This window comes from Hemitrygon akajei, chromosome 17 (genome assembly GCF_048418815.1).
Source record: "Hemitrygon akajei chromosome 17, sHemAka1.3, whole genome shotgun sequence".
In the NCBI taxonomy this organism is placed as follows: Eukaryota; Metazoa; Chordata; class Chondrichthyes; order Myliobatiformes; family Dasyatidae; genus Hemitrygon; species Hemitrygon akajei.
The window spans coordinates 45,492,495-45,510,864 of NC_133140.1; the positions used below are offsets into that span (position 1 = coordinate 45,492,495).

Consider the following 18,370-nt stretch of genomic DNA (forward strand, 5'->3'; position numbering starts at 1 on the left):
TTATGAAATATTTGTTTGTGAATTCAGCATCCTAAGATGGACTACCAAAGAATCCACAATGTCATTGTCTACAACAGGCATAAAGTGTACTGCATGCAAAACAACTGAAATCCTGTGCATTTTGTTGTTCTCCATTTGATTATCCATAATTTTATTACTGACAATGATAATGACCACTATCAGCGTGAGTCAGAAAGGCAACATTGAAAAACAGAACAAAATGCTGTTTGGTGACGGTCTGAGATTGGTGCAACTCATTACAGTATCAAGAGTTACCATTTAGGGCTACAGCATGGGGCATCATCAATGCAACACATTTAGATTATAATTCATTACAAGCAACATTATTTTATAAACTATGACAATCCATTCAAGGTTCAAATCCCAGCAGGTAGAATTTGGGGACGAAGACAAAATATTTTTTATTAATCATTGAGAAACATCCAACACCTGATTGTATAAGAAAAACTAATTTATAAATGATTAAACAGTATACAGGAATTAAAAGAATAAAAATCTTGCTAACTTGTCCATTTCATTAATAATCACAGAAAAAAAAGTGCAAAGGTGGCCCAATGTAGACGTGGGGGATTACCCTTCACAAAAGTTAATTTAGTCTTTTTGTTTCCATCATAGCTTCTAAGACTGTAGCAGCACATTATAACACTTTGTAGCTTTTGCCTATGACCATTATTTCCTGACACAGGCACTGGATCCCGTAAAGTCTACAATCTTAGAAGTCTTTTCACCAATTAATTTGCTATGTTAAAAGAAAAAGCAGGCAAAATGAAAAGGAACAAACACTTACAATGAACACTTCAAAGAATAGACTGTTCCTATTAATACAAATTACACAATCACTAAGTTGTCACGTGCACAAGCAGAAGTTTCTTAGTAAATGTCATGACCCAAAAAACCTGAGTGATATTCGGTAGAAGTCTGAAGTCAAAAAATAGTTTGAACATGTACAATTCAGTTGTAATTAAAAATTCCTCCAGATCAAAAAAGGTCAGAAAATAATAGTTAATAAAGTAGTAATTATCAAATACTCAAAAATACAACTGCAGATACTGTGGATCAAAGGATACATACACAATGCTGGAAGAACTCAGCAGGTCAGGCAGCATCCGTGAGAAAAGAGTAGCCAACGTTTCGGGCCGAGACCCTTCATCAGGAATCGGCCTGAAACATTGGCTACTCTTTTCTCATGGATGCTGCCTGACCTGCTGAGTTCTTCCAGCGTTGTGTACATATTCTCTAATTATCAAATACTAACAGGCTATTTTATAGCCTTTCACAAAGAAATTGTTGGAAATATTCAATGAGTTCAACAATTTACAGTCATGAAAATGTCTAGTATTTTCTCTTTATATTTTAGATTTCCTGCAACCACTGTGGTTTACTGGAAGCTTCCTAGTATTTCTCTGTATGTTAGTGTGAGAAACAGAGGGATCTCAGGGCCACATCCAAAGATTTGATTATGGACCAGGAATGGGAAGGGAAGATAACGCACCAGCCCTCATCGAAAGATCTGCAGTAGAAAGGTTTTGAAGTAGTTTCAAATTCCTCGGTGTGACCCTTTCTATCCTGGACCCAACATATTGATGCAATTACAAAGAAGGCACGACAGCATCTATATTTGATTAGGAGTTTGAGGAGATTCTGTCACCAAAGTTTCTATCAAATTTTTATAATTTTACTGTGGAGAGGATTCCAACTGGTATGGAATTGGAAAAAGCTACTGAAAGTTGCAAACTCAGCAGCTCCATCATTGGCATCAGCCTCCCCAGCATCAAAGACATCTTCAAAAGGCAATGCCATGAAAAGGCAGCACCCATTATTAAGGGCCCCATCACCCACTACACGGGTTTTTCACATTGCTACCATTAAAAAGGAGGCGCAGGAACCTTCTAAAGGCACACACTCAACACTTTAGGAACAGCTTCTTCCCCTCCATCTTCAGATTTCTGAACGGACAATGAACTCATGTACACTACCTCAATTTTTTTTTGCTCTCCTTTTGCTATATATTTCTTATTGCAATTTATAGTTTTTTTTATGTATTGCAGTATATTGCTACCACAAAACAACACATTTTATGATATATGCCTGTGATGTTAAACCTGATTCTGGTGTTCCCTTAAAACTTAACGTGTCCTTGTTTCCTGTATTCCTTTTAAAATGTCAAGGTCCACAGTGTGTCAGATTAAGGAAATTCTACTGGATACTTTAAAATATTTTTTTTCCCCCTTTGGAGGCATTTCATTCTTTTCTATTCAATTCCAAGTATTGTTTATTCTGAAAACAACAATTCGGATTTATAACGACACACAAAAAGCTGGAGGAACTCAGTACGTCAGGCAGCACATGTGGATGGAAATGTATAGTCAACGTTTCACATCGTGACCCTTCATTAAGATCAGAACGAAATGGGACAGATAGCCAGCATAAAAAGTTTGGGAAAGTTGGGGCTCTTTGAAGGGTGGAGGATGGATACAGGTGAGGGGATAATTGACAGGTAAGGGAAGAGTAGGAGTGATGTAAGAAGCTGGAAGGTGATAGGTGGAAATGACAAAAGGCTAAAGAAGATGGAATCTGATAGGAAAGGATGGTGAACCATACAGCAGAGGGAAGGGGGTGATGAGGGGAACTGGTCAGCAGATCAGTCCTTCCAATGTGTGTGCATTGGGCAGATCACAAGGAAGGGGGGAAATGAGGTAAAGAGTGAGGTGTTGGGGGTGCTAGTGGAAAAGACAAAACAAAGACAGACGGGGTGGTTACCAGGATTTACACACAGGATAACAAAACACAAAACACTTTAGAAAACTTGGGCAAACTGTTGCACTTTGTGCTACTAAATAAATAATTCCTATGTTATTATAACAATAATGTGGTCACTTGACTTTGCACAAATACTGGAGTTAAATAAAGCAAATGTAAATCATCAATTGGCTGTTCTAATTTTGAACTTCCCAAACCTTTGTTAAATTTTGCCATATTAATAATCTGTAAAAGGTAGCCAAGATAGCAAGATAAATGAACTGAAAGTCAGAGAGATCAATAACTATCAACAGCTAAAATACTTCACAACCCAGCAAAAGAATAGCTTTTAGTAGAGAAGACTTGCATAATAACTGGAGGCGGGGTCATCAATGGACAGAAGAATTGCTGTTTTCCATTATTCAATGCCCAAGTTAGAAAGCAAAGAGACATTTAATAGCTGCACTCCGCCAATATCCCCTTAACAATTTTACACTATGTAAAAGGAGACTTACCAGTAATTCCACTCCAAAACACATTTCACACAGCACTGTACTCTGCAGCAGTGGCCCCTTAAATTTTACTATACCAGGTAGCTTTTCTCCACCAAGTCTCAGCTGAACATTAACCTTTGATCCACAATCAATTTGGAGTGCTTTCTGCAGTCTTTGTTTGTTTTTGGATAATGTGTACCTCTCATCACAGGCTGAAACTGCCAAAAGCAGTTCAGCTACTTGAGGTTCGACTTCTTGTAAATCCTTTTCATCAACCAACATGATGGCGTACGGGCTTTCTAAGCACTGCACGGTAATAAGTCCTCTTTTGCTCTTGGTACTGTGAACATTTGGCAGTTGAGAGACTCTATCAATTAGCATCAACATGGTCCCCTTTATAAGTCTTATTAACGCTTTGCTGTGTTTTTCACCTGCAGTACAGTCTTGTGAAACTAGGTAATATCTGGGCTCTTCATGACATTCATCATAACCCACAGTGGATTTGTCCTTATTCCATGTCGCTGTACTCATCATGACGCAAACTTTTGTTGTTAGTCAAGACTGTATCTTAAAGTCAATCTGTTGCTATGATTGAAAGGGTCTTGAGAAGTGTCCCATACTTCATTTTTGACGTATTAAATAGATTTCATAGAAAAAAAAGCCAAACTCTTGAAGAAACAAAATCAGGGATTCACCTGTTTGAGGAAACAGAAACAATAATGTCAATAGCATTCAAACCATTTAATTGCTAGTGCATGTGTACATTAGTTTGTCGTTAATACAAGGAAAGCATGTGTTATAAATTATTCAAAGATAAAATCATCAGTGAACCAAGCAGGAATTAAGTTTCCAAAATACAATTCAAGTCACATTTGTTATTAAATTATACAGTCATAAAGAATTTACAAATGTCAGCGCAAGGTTTTGAGATGGAATCCACTAGTATTAGGAACAGAAAATGTTTGGTTTTGTCCTAATGTAACTGAATAGAACCAGTTCAGCAGAGCAGCACACACACAAAAAACCCTGGACGAACTCAGCATGCCAGGCAGCATCTGTGGAAATGAATAAACAGTCAATATTTCAGCCTGAAACCCTTCATCGAGTGGAAAGGAATGAGAAAGAGACCAGAATAAGGAGAGGGAGGGAAAGGAGTACAAACTAGAAAGTGACAGATGAAGCCTTCATCTATCAGGTGGGGTGGGGGGAGAAGGGGAATGAAGTAAGAATCTGGGAGGTGATAGGTGTAAAAGATAAAGGGATGGAGAAGAAAGAATGTGATAGGAGAGGAGAGTGGACCAAGGGAGAAAGAGAAGGAGGCAAGGCATCATGGGAAGGTGATATGCAAGTGAGCAGAAGAGGCAAGAGTGGGGAATTGAAGAAGAGGGAAGAGAAAGGGAGAAAAATTACCAGAAGTTGGAGAAATTGATGTTTATACTATCAGTCTGGCAGCTACCCAGACCAAATATGAAGTGTTGCTCCTCCAAGCTGAGAGTGCTCACCATGAGGATAGAGGTGGTCAGGGATCAACATGTCAGAATGGGAGCGAGAACTGTAATTAAAATAGTTGACACTGGGAAATCCTGCTTTTTGCAGATGGAGCGAGAGTGCTCGACAAAGCGGCCTTTTACTCTAATCATGTCTCATCAAGACTGCAACAGGAGCACCGGATACAGTCGGTGGCCCCCACAGATTCACAGGTGAATTGCTGCCTCACCTGCAAGCACTTATTGGGATCCTGAATGGAACTGAAGGAGGATGTGAATGGGCAGGGAGTGTAACACTTCTTCCACTTGTAGGGATAAGCACCAGGAAAGAGGTTAGTGGGCAGGGGCGAATGGACAAGGAAATCAAAGTAATTCCCGTGTAGAGCAAAGGTGGGGAGGGGAAAGGTAAAGATGTGGGTTGTTGGGATGTGGGGAAAGGTTGGTGGTAGGGTCCCATTGAAGATGGCAGAGGCTGCGGAGAGTGATATGCTGGATGAGAGGACTCGTGGGGTGGTAGGTGAGAAGAGGAACTCTATCCCTGTTAAGAAATTGGGAAGATGGGATAAGGGCAAATGTTCAGGAAATGGAAGAGATTCAGTTGAGGGCAGCATCTATGGTGGAGGAAGGGTAACACTGTTCTTTGAAGGAGGAGGACCTCTCTGCTATGAATCCAACTCAGCAGAGCTCTCCTTTAAATTCTACTCATAAAGAGGACCTGGAAGTAATCTGCACCCAGTGATCAAGTGTGAATTGTTTTAATTTCAATTTTCAGGGACACATTTTACTTTCTGCTGGCCTAACACATTCAGTTTATCACATCTTTCTTGCTAAAGGGTTAAAAATTATGAACTGAAACAAAAATTGGTTGGAACTATTTTTGTGCTGAGGAAAGTTGGTGCCTCTGCTAGCTAGGTCAATGAAATTTTTAATCAACATCTGATGGAAGTGTGTTAACCATTAAATTTTGGATAATGCCAGGTAATGATCCATCTAAGATGTTGAGTATTATAGTTTTGACCTTGCAACAAGTTTCCTAAGGCTTGAGAAACGGATATATTAAAAATGCTCCACCAAATTTGCTGTCACATTGCATGTTTTTCCATCTTAGCCCCATTTCTATCAACATGTCAACCTACTTGGGTAAAATCTCCACTACAGGAAATATCAACAATAGCCCAAACTTAATAACAGAATTTAAACCGCCCACCCAGCCAAACCCAGAACACTGCTGAAATCCATTATGTACAACCGAGTCCAAAACCAAAATTCAAGAAATAAAATTTGCTCAGAACTAACCGAACGACGTTTGTTCAAAAGGAAACGTACTTTCCATACAAGCGATAGAATGGCTCACTCTCCACTCCTATCAGATTCCTTCTTCTTCAGCCCTCTGCCTTCTCCAATGATCACCTCAGAGCTTCTTACTTTATTCCCCTCCCCCACCTACCTGGCTTCACCTGTCACCTTCTAGAAGCTCGTTCTCCTTCCCCTCCCTTCTTATTCTCGCATCTTCCCTCTTCCTTTCCAGTCCTGAAGAAGGGTCTCGGCCCAAAAGGCCCACTGTTGATTAACTTCCATAGATTTTGCCTGACCTGCTGAGTTCCCCCCAGCGGTTTGCGTGTGTTGCTCTGAATTTCCAGCATCTGCAGAATCTCTAATATTTATACTTCCCTTATCCATCAGACAGTTACACATACATTCTTGAAACAGGTCTATCATCACATAAAATGGAACGCGGATTTAAAAGGTTAGAAAATGCCAATGCGTCGCTTTAAATTTAATACACAACCAAATTTAACCCTGTGTGATAGACTGCCAAGTTATCCTCTACAAACATAAGCTGAAGTATTGACCAGAGAAGGAACTTTTGAAGGGCAGTACGAATACAATACTGCCCATCCAAGTCAGCCAGCACCCGGGCGCAAATGTAGTTCAGCCAAGGCTGCACGTAATGTTGCAAACGTGAGCAGCTTCCACCACAACGCCTACTGCCAGCAGACAGGGAGCAGCATCTTCATCTCAGGAAGAGCAGATGCAGAAACAGGGAAAATAAAAGTAAAGCGCAGTCGCTGCCGACCAGGATCAGCTCGGCCCTGGCGAGGCTGCAATCGACACCGCTGGTTCTGCGTTCCAGACACCGGGAACACCCTCACACGCACAGGCACACAAGACTCTCACTTACTCCGGCTCCGCCCGCTACCTCCGAAATTTATGGAGCAAAGCTGACAGAGGTCGGTAAGATCAAACAGCCAGCGAGCAACTGTAAATAGAAGAACGTCCCCACCGGAAGGAAACCCACCACCGGCACCGAGCCGTATCGTCGACAAGCCCCGCCTCCCCAGCCCTTCGCTTCTGCCCCTTTTCGAATGGTGCATCCCGCTGTCAATCTTAGCGTCACGCTGCATCCGCTGTCAAATTGAGGGACCAGCGACCAACGGACATGCGCATATCGCTCTGCGGCTTCGGGGCGGAGCCTGCGTGACAGGTGTCACGCCTCCAGACCATGTGGCTGGAATTTCCCCAGCAATGTTATTACCGCAGCTTCGCAACTTCTTGTTCGCACAATGGAAATAACAATTGTTTAATTACAAACTTACGTGAATTTATACATGCGGACAGAAATTAAATTAGACCCTCATATGAGAAAGGTTATATTTTATTGACTCCTGTATTTAAATATAGCTGCATAGCTGTACTTTAAAGGTTATTGCCAAAATAATTTCACTCCGCCCTTTTTGATGTTAAACTTTCCATTGGATTATTGTTTCCAAGCAAAATATGCCGAAGGCCTATTGTCATTGACACCAAGGTGACACATCAAATTGGACAGAATATGAAAGATTTACCCTGGGTAATCTTCGATATGTTACTGCAAGTCAGGAAATTTATACGTACTACTGAAGGAAAAGTTTAAAATGAGAAAGTGAACCAAGAGGTTCTTTCAGACTAAAGTAATTTTGTGAACTGGTGAAAGGTCAACAACTTGAAAAGCAACACCCCTTTCTCTGTCAGACCTTCTAGATACTGTATTACGGACATTTTGAAAGCTTTATTTCAGTAATACAGTTTTGTTTATTCATGATTCAGTAAACAAAATATGAAAACAAATACCTGTGTTACCTCATATCTTGAGTATTCCATCCTCTATCCTCTATAAATTAATGGCCATTCAGATATCTGCTGCCTAGATCTAATCTTACATGGTTCCATTCCCCTTTTCTCAGATATCTCAACAATATCAACAAGGTTTAAAAACTCAACATTTGTTCAGATCCCTCAACCCGCACCCCATCTCATTCCATATCTCTTTAATAAGATGTAACTCTGCACCCACTGAGACTGCTGTGTTCTTCTTATCCTAGTATATCGAGTCATCAAACCTGATTCTTCTACAGTACTGGGCAAAAGTCCTAGGGTTTATGTATTGCATTGTACTACTGTCACAAAAGAATTCATGACATATCTGAGTGATGATAAAGCTGATTTTGATATGGGCCTCTATTGTGGACTGAGAGTGGGAAGGAGCAGAGAGATGGTTGGGGAAAGGGGAAAGGAGAAGGGAGGGAGTGGGAAGCACCCGAGAGACATTCTGTAATGATCAATAAACCAATTGTTTGGAGCCAAATGACCTTGCTTGGTGTCTCAGGCTGGGTGTGTCTGCACCCACACCAAGCCCACACCTGGCACTCGTTCTCTGCCAGTTGTGCCAATCCATCCTAACCAATGCCAGCGTCCTCTTCTCCTGCCAGATTTACAAGCTCCTTTTCCACTCCATGTTGAAAAATACAGTGCCATGCAAAGTCTAAGTTGCTTTTCTGTTGTTTAATTTTTTTTAAAAATTGCTGTTCCATTTCTGATGAAGGCTCTCTGATCTGAATGTTAACAGTTGAAAGATTCAAAGTACATTTATTTCCAAAAAATGTACAGGTCATAGAACCTTGAGATTTATCTGCTTACAGGCAGCCACAAAACAAGAAACTGGAAGGAGCCCAATTAAAAAAAAAGACCAACCCCCAATGTGCAGAGAAAGAGAAAAAAACACAAATCTTGCAAACAATAGAAGTGAGCAACAGCATTCCAAAACAAATTGAGTCCTGAGATCCATATTCCCAGAGCAGCCTGGAGTAGGCCCAAAGCCTCAGCATCAGTTCAACATATTAGCGGGGCAAATCACCATGAAACTCGCTGTCGCACAGCAACAGGGGGCAGTCTCACAGTGTCAGCTCCACAGAGATAGAAGTGAACATTGCGGGAGAGCAAGCGAAATTGGTATGGAATGTGTCTCTTTCCACAAATTGGCTGACTATTTCCACCATTTTCCCATCCAAGTGCAGCTTTCTACTGTCCCTTGTAATTTATTAAAATGTGAGACTCATTGCCCTATAATTACCTGGCTTATTCTTGTAGCTCTTCTTGACATGGTTGCTAAAAGTACCACATTTGCTGTCCTCTAACCGTCTGGCACTGCTTCTGGGGCCAGAAAAGATGTAGAAACCAAGCAATCAACTCCTATTGCAGCCTGGGATAAATTCACCTTTAAGCTGACTAAGACATCTTATGCATGCTCCTTATAGTTGGCAGTTAGTTCCACTGTCAAATAACTTAATTTTCCAGTGTGTCGGGAATAATGGAGCAACAGATGAAGTGTGCTTTTGAGTCAAGCTGCAGTGATGCAATCATTGCTAATATATGTACTTCGGTATGAGTGGGTGGAAGCTCACTTGTGTTGGGGGTGAGAGGGAGAAATAGCCGATTAAAAGCACAGAAAGGAAGAGCGAGAGAGAGAGAGGTGGAGAGAGAGAGGGAGAGGAAGAGATTAAGAGAGTTTCTTGAAGGACATTTTGAAATCAACGCTGTCATAAAGTCTCAACGTTTGAAATTTACCCTCTGAAACTATGCCTTGATCCTTTTGCAACCCTGTCTGACTGACTGAAACTCTGTTTCTTGAGTTAACCCCAAGTTCAGTGCAGTGAAACCAAGAAAACTGCATCATCCACTCTCTATCCACTTTTAGGTTTCTGATCATACATATGGAGGGGACAGTTCCTGAAACTTCTGTGGCAAGTCAAATTAAAATAAAATATATAGCTCTACCTCTTCCCACCCTGTCCCCTGTGGAAATGCCATTTCCTTTTCTCACTTCCTTCATCTCCACCACATCTGTTCCCAGGATGAGAACTTCCTCTCCTTTCCAAGACATAAGAGATATCTCTCTTCTTCAACGTATGGGATTTCCCATCCTCTGTCTGCCCTCACCTCATCTTCCTCTTATCGTCACCTACCACCCCTGAGCCTCCAAATCCAGCGCATCATTCTCTGCAACTTCTGCCGTATTCAATGGATCCTACCACCAAACACATCTTTACCCCACCCTAACTCTCCGTCTTCCACAGGGATCCCTTGCCCATTCATCTCTTCCCACTAATCTCCCACCTGGCACATCCTTGCAAGAAGAAGTGCTACACTAGCCATTCACTTCCTCCATTCAGGGCCCCAATCAATCCTTTCAGGTGAGGCAACGCTTCACCTGCAAATTTGTTGGAGTTGTTTGTTGTATCCGGTGCTCCCAATGCACCTCTTCTACATTGATGAGACCCAACGTAGATCGGTCAAGAACCTTCACTCCATCCACAAAAAGCAAGATCTCCCAGTAGCCAACCATTTCACTTCCAATCTCCATTCCCATTCTGACGTGTCGGTCCATGACCATGATGAGGAGCAACACTTCGTATTCTGTCTAAGTAGCCTCCAAACTGATGGCATGAACATCGATTTTTCAAACTTCCGTATTTTCCCCCATCCCCTTCTCTCTTCTGCCATTCCTCACTCAGGCTCCCCTCTTCTCATCTGCCGATCACCTCCCATCGGTCCTCCTCCTCCTTCCCTCTCTCCCACGGACCACCCACCTCTCCTATCAGATTCCGTCTTCTCCAACACTTTACCTTGTCCACCTATCATTTCTCTGCTTCTTATTTCCTCCCCAAACTACCCGTTTCACCTATCATCTTCCAGCTTGTACTCCTTCCCCTTCTTATTTTTGCCTCTTCCCCTTCCTTTCCAGTCCTGATAAAGGGTCTCATCCTGTAAAGTCAACTGTTTATTCATTTCTATAGATGCTGCCTGATCTGCTGAGCTCCCCCAGCATTTTGTGTGTTTACCTCTAAGCAGGTGGGGGGAAAGACACAGGAAGACCAAGACAGGAAGATTGATGGATACTGAGTGGTATATAAGGAGAGAGGGGTAGAGGAAAGGAGGGAGCTGCAGAACAACAGGGACAGAGAAAGGAATAAATGTGCTTGTTATGGTAGCTTCTGACAGAAGAAGAAAGGGAGGACAATGCTCATCAGGTAAAAAGAGTGAGAGGCAGGCAGAGGGAGAAACAAGGGATCAGCAGGAATACAGAGCAATGCAAGAAGGAACACAAGGAGTTGCAGGGATGGGAAATTAGTATGGAGAAAGATGAGTTAAGGAAGATAGAAGAAAGAGTGTGGTAGAAAGGTGTTAGGAAAGTATGAATGGTTTAGAGCTATACAGTAGATACAATGGAAAAAGTTTTAAGTTCTGAGAAATTTTGTGAAACCTTACAAGATCATGATATTTCTCAACTGGTGAGAACTCTGGAAATTGTTATTCTATTAGAGATCTCCCTATTAATCTCCCACCAGCAATGCCCACAGGTGGTCCTGTTTCCAAATGGGGCAACTCACAAATATCCTCTTTGTGGGCATTGTTATCTATTGGCCTTTCCATGTCCTTCTCAGTAAAGTTAAAAACATGTTTCCTATCCTCTGGAAAACTTGTGCAGCTATGTGGACATAATTAACTCTCCCAGTACCTGGAAGAAAACTGTTAATGTCTATATCACCACCAATAGTATCTTGTTTCAAGGTCCAATGATATAAACTGCCCCTATTCTGACCAACAAATCAGCTGTCCAAATTCTCATCTCCATAATTGTTAGCAACATACTTGGCCGACCATTATGTTCCACTCTGCATTAAGCCAAGAACATCCAAAATAGTGTTGTCTAGTTCCTAATTAAACTTGGTTTACATCATCATCCCATGTAATGCAACATTTGAACCTTCTGGTTAATCAATACCTTGATTTAAAGTTCTTATCCTTGTTTTCAAACCTTGAGTAGCTTCGTCCTTCTATTTCACTCCTCCATCCTAATAACTCTGAGGTTTAGCACGTCTCCAGTTCTCTCTTCTGACACATGTTCATTCTCTCTTCATTGTTCCATTATTGCTATTTTTGGCTTCATTGGAATGATCTCACTAAATCTGTTTCTTGTCCTTCCTTTACTTTGCTTAAACCCTACCTTTTCCTGGATATTTTGGTTATTTGATCTAGGAGTCCTCTTAAAGCTAAACCTCCTGTGGAGCTCATTACATTATAAGGGCATGAGGTGAACCTGATTCACCTTATGCACTTGTATAGGCCCTAAGTACAGCAACAGCTAGCTATCACCAGGATAGTAAAGAAATGGTCTCCAGAGGCCATTGAGGGCTTGAAGGGCTGCTTTGAGGTTACTGACTGGAATGTGCTTTGTGAACCATATGGGGAAGACATTAATGGACTTACTGATTGCATCACTGGCTACATCAACTTCTGTGTAGGTACTGTAATACCATCAAGGACTGTTCACTGCTTCCCTAACAGCAATCCATGGGTCTCCAGTGTTCTAAAGGCTTTTCTCAACCACAAAAGAGAGTCTTTAGATCAGGAGACAGGGAGGAATTGAAACATGTGCAGAGGGAACTAAAGGAGAAGATCAAGGTGGCTAAAGAGGAATACAGGAGAGAGCTGGAGAACAAGCTTGGGCAGAGTAGCACACGGGAGGTGTGGCGAGGCTAGAAGAAAATTACTAGCTTCAATCAACCTAGCTGTAGAGCCCGGGAATGCAGCCATGAATGGGATAATGAGTTAAACCAATTCTTCAATAGGTTTGACAATTGCCCTCCTGTTCACACCTTCTCAGCACACCAGTCCAGGTGCTGAGGCACCCAATGCTCCCTCAGCACCAATGCCTTCCCTCCTCCTGCTCAGCACATGGATGAACAACACAGGCTACAACAGTCTACCATCCACACCTCCACATGATAACTCCTATCGTCCTGATCTTCACCTCTCCCAGCCCCCACCAACTCCCCAGTCGTCATGGACTCACCTTCACTACTGAACAAGTGAGAAGGGCTCTGGGGAAACTCAGACACCCCCAAGGATTGGGACTGGATGCTGTGAACCCCACGGTCCTGAAGGAGTGTGCTGAGCAGGTGTGTGGAGTTCTCCAGTGCATTTTCAATCTGAGTCTCAGCCTGGAAAGGGTCCCAACCATGTAGAAAACATCACGTGTGGTCCCAGTACACAAGTAGTGCCGAACGGAAGTCCTGAATGACTATTGTCCAGTGACCTGACCTCACACATCATGAAGACCCGAGAGAGGCTGGTCCTGGCTCACCTCCAACCCAACCCTCGACCCTCTGGAGTTTGCCTACCAGGAGCACAATGGATGCTGTCATCTACCTGCTGAACAGAGCCTACTCCCATATGCATAAGCAGGGCAGCACTGTGAGGATCATGTTGTTTTGATTTCTCAAGTGTCTTCAGTACTATACAGTCCTCATTGCTGGGATAAAAAGCTCCATTGAATGCATATTGGCACTTCCATTGTATCCTGGATAATGGACTTCCTGAATGGCAGACTACAGTTTGTGTGGCTACAGAGCTGTCTGTCAGACACGGCTATAAGCAGCACTGGGGCCCCACAGGGGAATGTACTGGCTTCTTTCCTTCCTACTTACCCTGTACACTTCAGACTTTAGATACCACACTGAGTCATGTCATCTGCAGGAATACTCTGATGACTCAATAGTTGGGTGTATAAAGGGAGGATGGGAGGATGAATACACAGCCCTGGTGGAGGACTTTGTCAAATGGTGCAAGCTGAATCGTCTGCAACTCAATGTCAGTAAGACAAAAGAGATGGTGATGGACTTTAGGAAGACTAAGTCTGCACTACTCCCTGTTACTATTGGTGGAGAGGACGTGGATATGGTGAGGGCCTACAAGTACCTGGGGTTGAAATGGATGAGAGATTTGAGTGGAGCACCAACACAGAGTCACCTCTACCTTTAGTCCTTTGGAGTACGGAGGCCTCTCCTTCGCTTGTTCTACTAGTCTGTTGTCGCCAGTACAATCTTCTATGCAGTGGTGTGCTGGGGCAACGGCATTAACATGGGTGATGCCAACAGGCTCAATAAACTGATTAGAAAGGCTGGCTCTGTTATAGGAGTCAAACTGGACCCACTGGAGGCTGTAATAGAACAAAGGTCCCTACGGAAAATCCTGGCATTTCTGGACAATGTTTCTCACCCTCTGCATGCTAACTTGGCTGAACAGAGGAGCACTTTTAATAATAGACTAAGACAACTGTGCTTCTCCAAAGAGTGCCATATGAGGTTATTCTTACCCTTGGCCAGTAGGCTCTATAATGAGTCAACCTATTAATGGGGAAGTGATGATCCCCTCCTGTTAGACTCTTGGTGGTAACTTATTTTTTATTCTTTCTTACTTCTCTTCTAATATTTGTATATCTGTGCACTTGTGATGATACTGTGACACTGTAACTTCCTTTGGGATCAATAAAGTATCTATGTATGTATCTAATAATATTGTATAAATCCAGGTTGTTGTTGTTGGTTCCCTGCTTATTAATGTTCATTTTAAAGTTCATAGATGCCAGTTTGATACACTACAGAGGCAGGCATTTCTGGATCTGAATCAGAATCAGAATCGGGTTTATTATCACCAGCTTGTGTCATGAAGTTTATTAACTCAACAGCAGCAGTACAATGCAATACATGATAATATAGAAGAAAATAATAAATATATAAATAAATAACAGCAACTATATATGCATATTAAATAGTTAGATTAAATATAGTGCAAAAATTTTTTTAAAAATGAGGTGGTGTTCATGGGTTCAATGTCTATTTAGGAATTGGATGGCAGAGGGGAAGAAGCTGTTCCTGAATTGCTGAGTGTGTGTCTTCAGGCTTCTGTACCTCCTTCCTGATGGTAACAGTGAGACGAGGGCATGTTCCTGGGTGATGGTGGCCCTTAATATTGGATGCCACCTTTCTGAGGCACCACTCTTTGAAGATGTCTTGGATACTTCGCAGGCTAGTAACCAAGATGTAGATGACTAATTTTACAACTTCCTGTAACTTCTGTCAGTCCTGTGCAGTAGGCCCCAATGCCAGACAGCGATGCAGTCTGTCAGAATGCCGTCCAGAGTTTTTTGAGTCTTTTGGGTGAGAGTCAAATTTCTTCAAACTCCTAATGAAATATAGCCGCTGTCTTGTCTTATTTATAGCTGCATCGATATGTTGGGACCAGGTGAGATTCTCAGAGATCTTGACACCCAGGAACTTGAAACTGCTCACTTTCTCCATTTCTGATCCCTCTATGAGGATTGGTTCATGTTCCCTCATCTTACCCTTCTGAAGTCCACAATTGGCTCTTGCATCTTACTGACTTTGAGTGCAAGGTTGCTGCTGCGACACCGCTCAACTTGCTGGTATATCTCACTCCTGTACGCCCTCGCTTCTCCATCTGAGATTCTACCAACAATGGTTGTATCATCAGCAAATTTATAGATGATATTTGACCTATACCTAGTCAGACAGCCATGGGTATAGGGGAACTAGAACGGTGGACTAAGCACACACCCCTGAGATGCACCAGTGTCAATCATGGGCGAGGAGAAAATATTGCTGTCAATCTGCACAAATTGTGGTCTTCCAGTTAGGAAGTTGAGGATCCAATTGTAGAAGGAGGTACAGAAGCCCAGATTCTGTAGATTATTGATCAAGACTGTGGAAATGATGGTATTAAACTCTGAGCTATAGTCAACGAACAGTGTCTTGACATAGGTGTTTTTTCCATTGTCCAGGTGACCTAAGGCCGTGTGGAGAGCCATTGAGATTGTGTTTCCTGTAGACCTATTGTGGTGATAGGCAAATTGCAGTGGGTCCAGGTCCTTGCTGAGGCAGGAATGGACTCTAGCTGTGACCAACCTCTCAAAGCTTCTCATCACCGTAGATGCGAGTGCTACGAGACAATAGCCATTAAGGCAGCTCACACTATTCTTCTTAGACACTGGTGGGAACTCTGACCATAGCAGTGAAAGGTTGAGAATGTGAGCGAGGCATTTGGCACCTTTGTGCATTTACCAGCTCTTCTTTCAATTAAGCTCTTCCAACTAAATTTCTGAGGCAGTGATACATACACAGTGAACAACAGTGTGTATTCCTAGTATTGGTGGTGTTTTTGCTTCAAATGAAACAGAAGTTTGAGAAAAAAGATATCAGATTCATTAGAATTTGAGTTCCTTTTTCTCTTTAATGTGGAAATTCTATAATAATTCAAGAATTGAAAGATCTCAGGACAAGATTGTTTTAGTCCTACCAGGGGCTCAGTCCTCTATCACTGGAACATAGAGCCACCAGTGATCCACAAATCATGTACATCCAAGCAAACGAGGAGATGGAAAATAATTTGGACGATGGACCACATAATTACAGTGCAAGACGTAGAAAGCTGGATGTACTTATAACAGAGGAAAGAAAGGCAAATCAGATTTAAAGATTTTAGCTAGGAAAGATCAATGGAAAGCTAATTTGACAAAACCACAAACTCCAAATGGAAGTTCATTCAAGTTCAGATGAAGGTTTAATGAAAAGTCAAGTTCAAGGCAATATGAAGTAATACACTTAATAGCAACGATCTAAGCCAGGCAAAGAGGGAGAAACGTGAATTCAGGAAGATCAATATTAACCTTTACACATCAGTGGAAGCTATGGACAACAATAGGGTATTGCATGACCAAAATCTATTTAACTATCCTGACCAATATTAAGTAAACTATTGGTAACCTGAAACCATGCTTTATGCATCTGGACACACAGTTACATTTTGTAACATCAAAACGTAATTCAAAACTAATTCAAAAGAAGGCTCGAGTCCAAAATGTGAGTCTATCTTCATGTTTAGTTTAAGAGAGGCATGCACATATTATGTGGTAGTATATGTATGTAATTAGCATATTAAACATATAACCTGTAATGAATTATTTAAATGAGCAAGAATATGTAATCAAACAATACATACACAGGCTAACTCAAATATTATTGTAATATTAAACACTCCTTCTTGCTTAGCTATAAACTCCAACTCAATACAGAACTCATCTCACTATACTCCCAATATACCATATACTACAACTACTGCATGCAGACACCCACAGCAGAGTAAATTTTTAAATTGTCCCATTCAGGCCTAAAGATTTAATCATTGTGGAGGATTTTTTACTCTTATGTGACAACATCTTTCCTGATAAGGGGTATCATTCTGCGAGGCAGGTGGGACTTGTGAAAACAATCTGAGGATCTGGGGCCTCTTCAGTGGTGGTTGTAAAACACAGACACTGCAAGAAGTTCTGACGACAGATTTGAACACATTTCTTCTCCTTCCTTTTTCTTCTAGGCTGTGCATCTTGATCTTGGGAATGTGCATTTAGTTCACTAGAGCATTCTCTAATTAATCCTTCTATTGGTCCTCTTATGATCTGATCAGCTTTCTCAGATTTATTGCCTACTGTTGCATGTTGTAGTTGGACCACTGCTTTTGTCACCTTCATGCTTCCTCTGAGAAGCATGCTCTTTCCTTGGTCCAATATGCTTTCCAACCAGAGGCAAAGATGTCGGCATCAATATCTGTTTATCCTCTGTTGGGCAACAGTTCATGTTGTAAAGCATGGAGACAGCTGTGGCATCATCCAATACCTTTTTAATTCATTTTCAGTTGGCTTTATTGGAGGGTATATGGCATGCAATGGTGGATGGATCTCCAATCAAGTTGTAATTGTTTCAGCTAATCATGTCTCCATAAAGCTGATCCTCATGGTTTTACAATGTGGATTGTTGGTTGTTATATTTCACTGTAATTCCCACAGTGGTTAATTTTCCCAGAGTGTAAGTTCTTTGTTGGATATCTGCAGGCTTCATATCTTTGAAATGCCTCTCACACTTATTTTGTGGAAACACTTAAAGACCAAACCAGTGTCTAATTCTATTTTAATTAACTTGCCATTCTATTCTGGTGCAAGCCATATTACTTGTCTATTGTTAACTTTCATGTTATACCCAGTCCTACACCAGTCATCGTTATCAGATTTTTCATGCACGTTAGTGCTCTTTTTTGAAACTGCAGCTAGATCTATCTTTTTCTCTTCCCGTACAGTCCATCTATTTTCATCTGTCTGACTCCTCTTTGTATGTGTCCTACTTTGTTACATTTGCTGCAAGTTTCACCTTTAAACTGCACTTACTTGGTGTATGTGAGCTCCTGCCACAATGGAAACACAATTTGTTTGTCCAGGCTGGTTTCTGTTTAGACTTTGTTATTTTGTTCACAGTCACTTTCATCCCTGACTGCAGCTCAATTGTGTCTCGGTCTGATGTTTCCATTGAAACAGCAACTTCAACTGCTCTTTTAAATATAAGCTGTGCTTCAGTTAGGAGCTGTTTTTGAATGTTTTCCTGGAAGCTTCCACAAACTAAG

The 18,370-nt window shown here is 41.7% G+C and overlaps 1 protein-coding gene across 1 annotated transcript in view; it reads right to left on the reverse strand.

The window, feature by feature from the left end:
- The window catches only part of cyld (cylindromatosis (turban tumor syndrome)), a 77,627-nt gene extending 70,552 nt beyond the window's left edge, over positions 1–7,075 (reverse strand). Inside the window, exons 1-2 of the mRNA XM_073070031.1 lie at positions 6,924–7,075; positions 3,276–3,949 (exon numbers count right to left, since the gene is read on the reverse strand). Coding sequence (XP_072926132.1) covers positions 3,276–3,788 — 513 coding nt within the window. The 5' untranslated portion in view covers positions 3,789–3,949; positions 6,924–7,075. The remainder of the gene's footprint in view (positions 1–3,275; positions 3,950–6,923) is intronic.
- Positions 7,076–18,370: the final 11,295 nt, after the last annotated feature.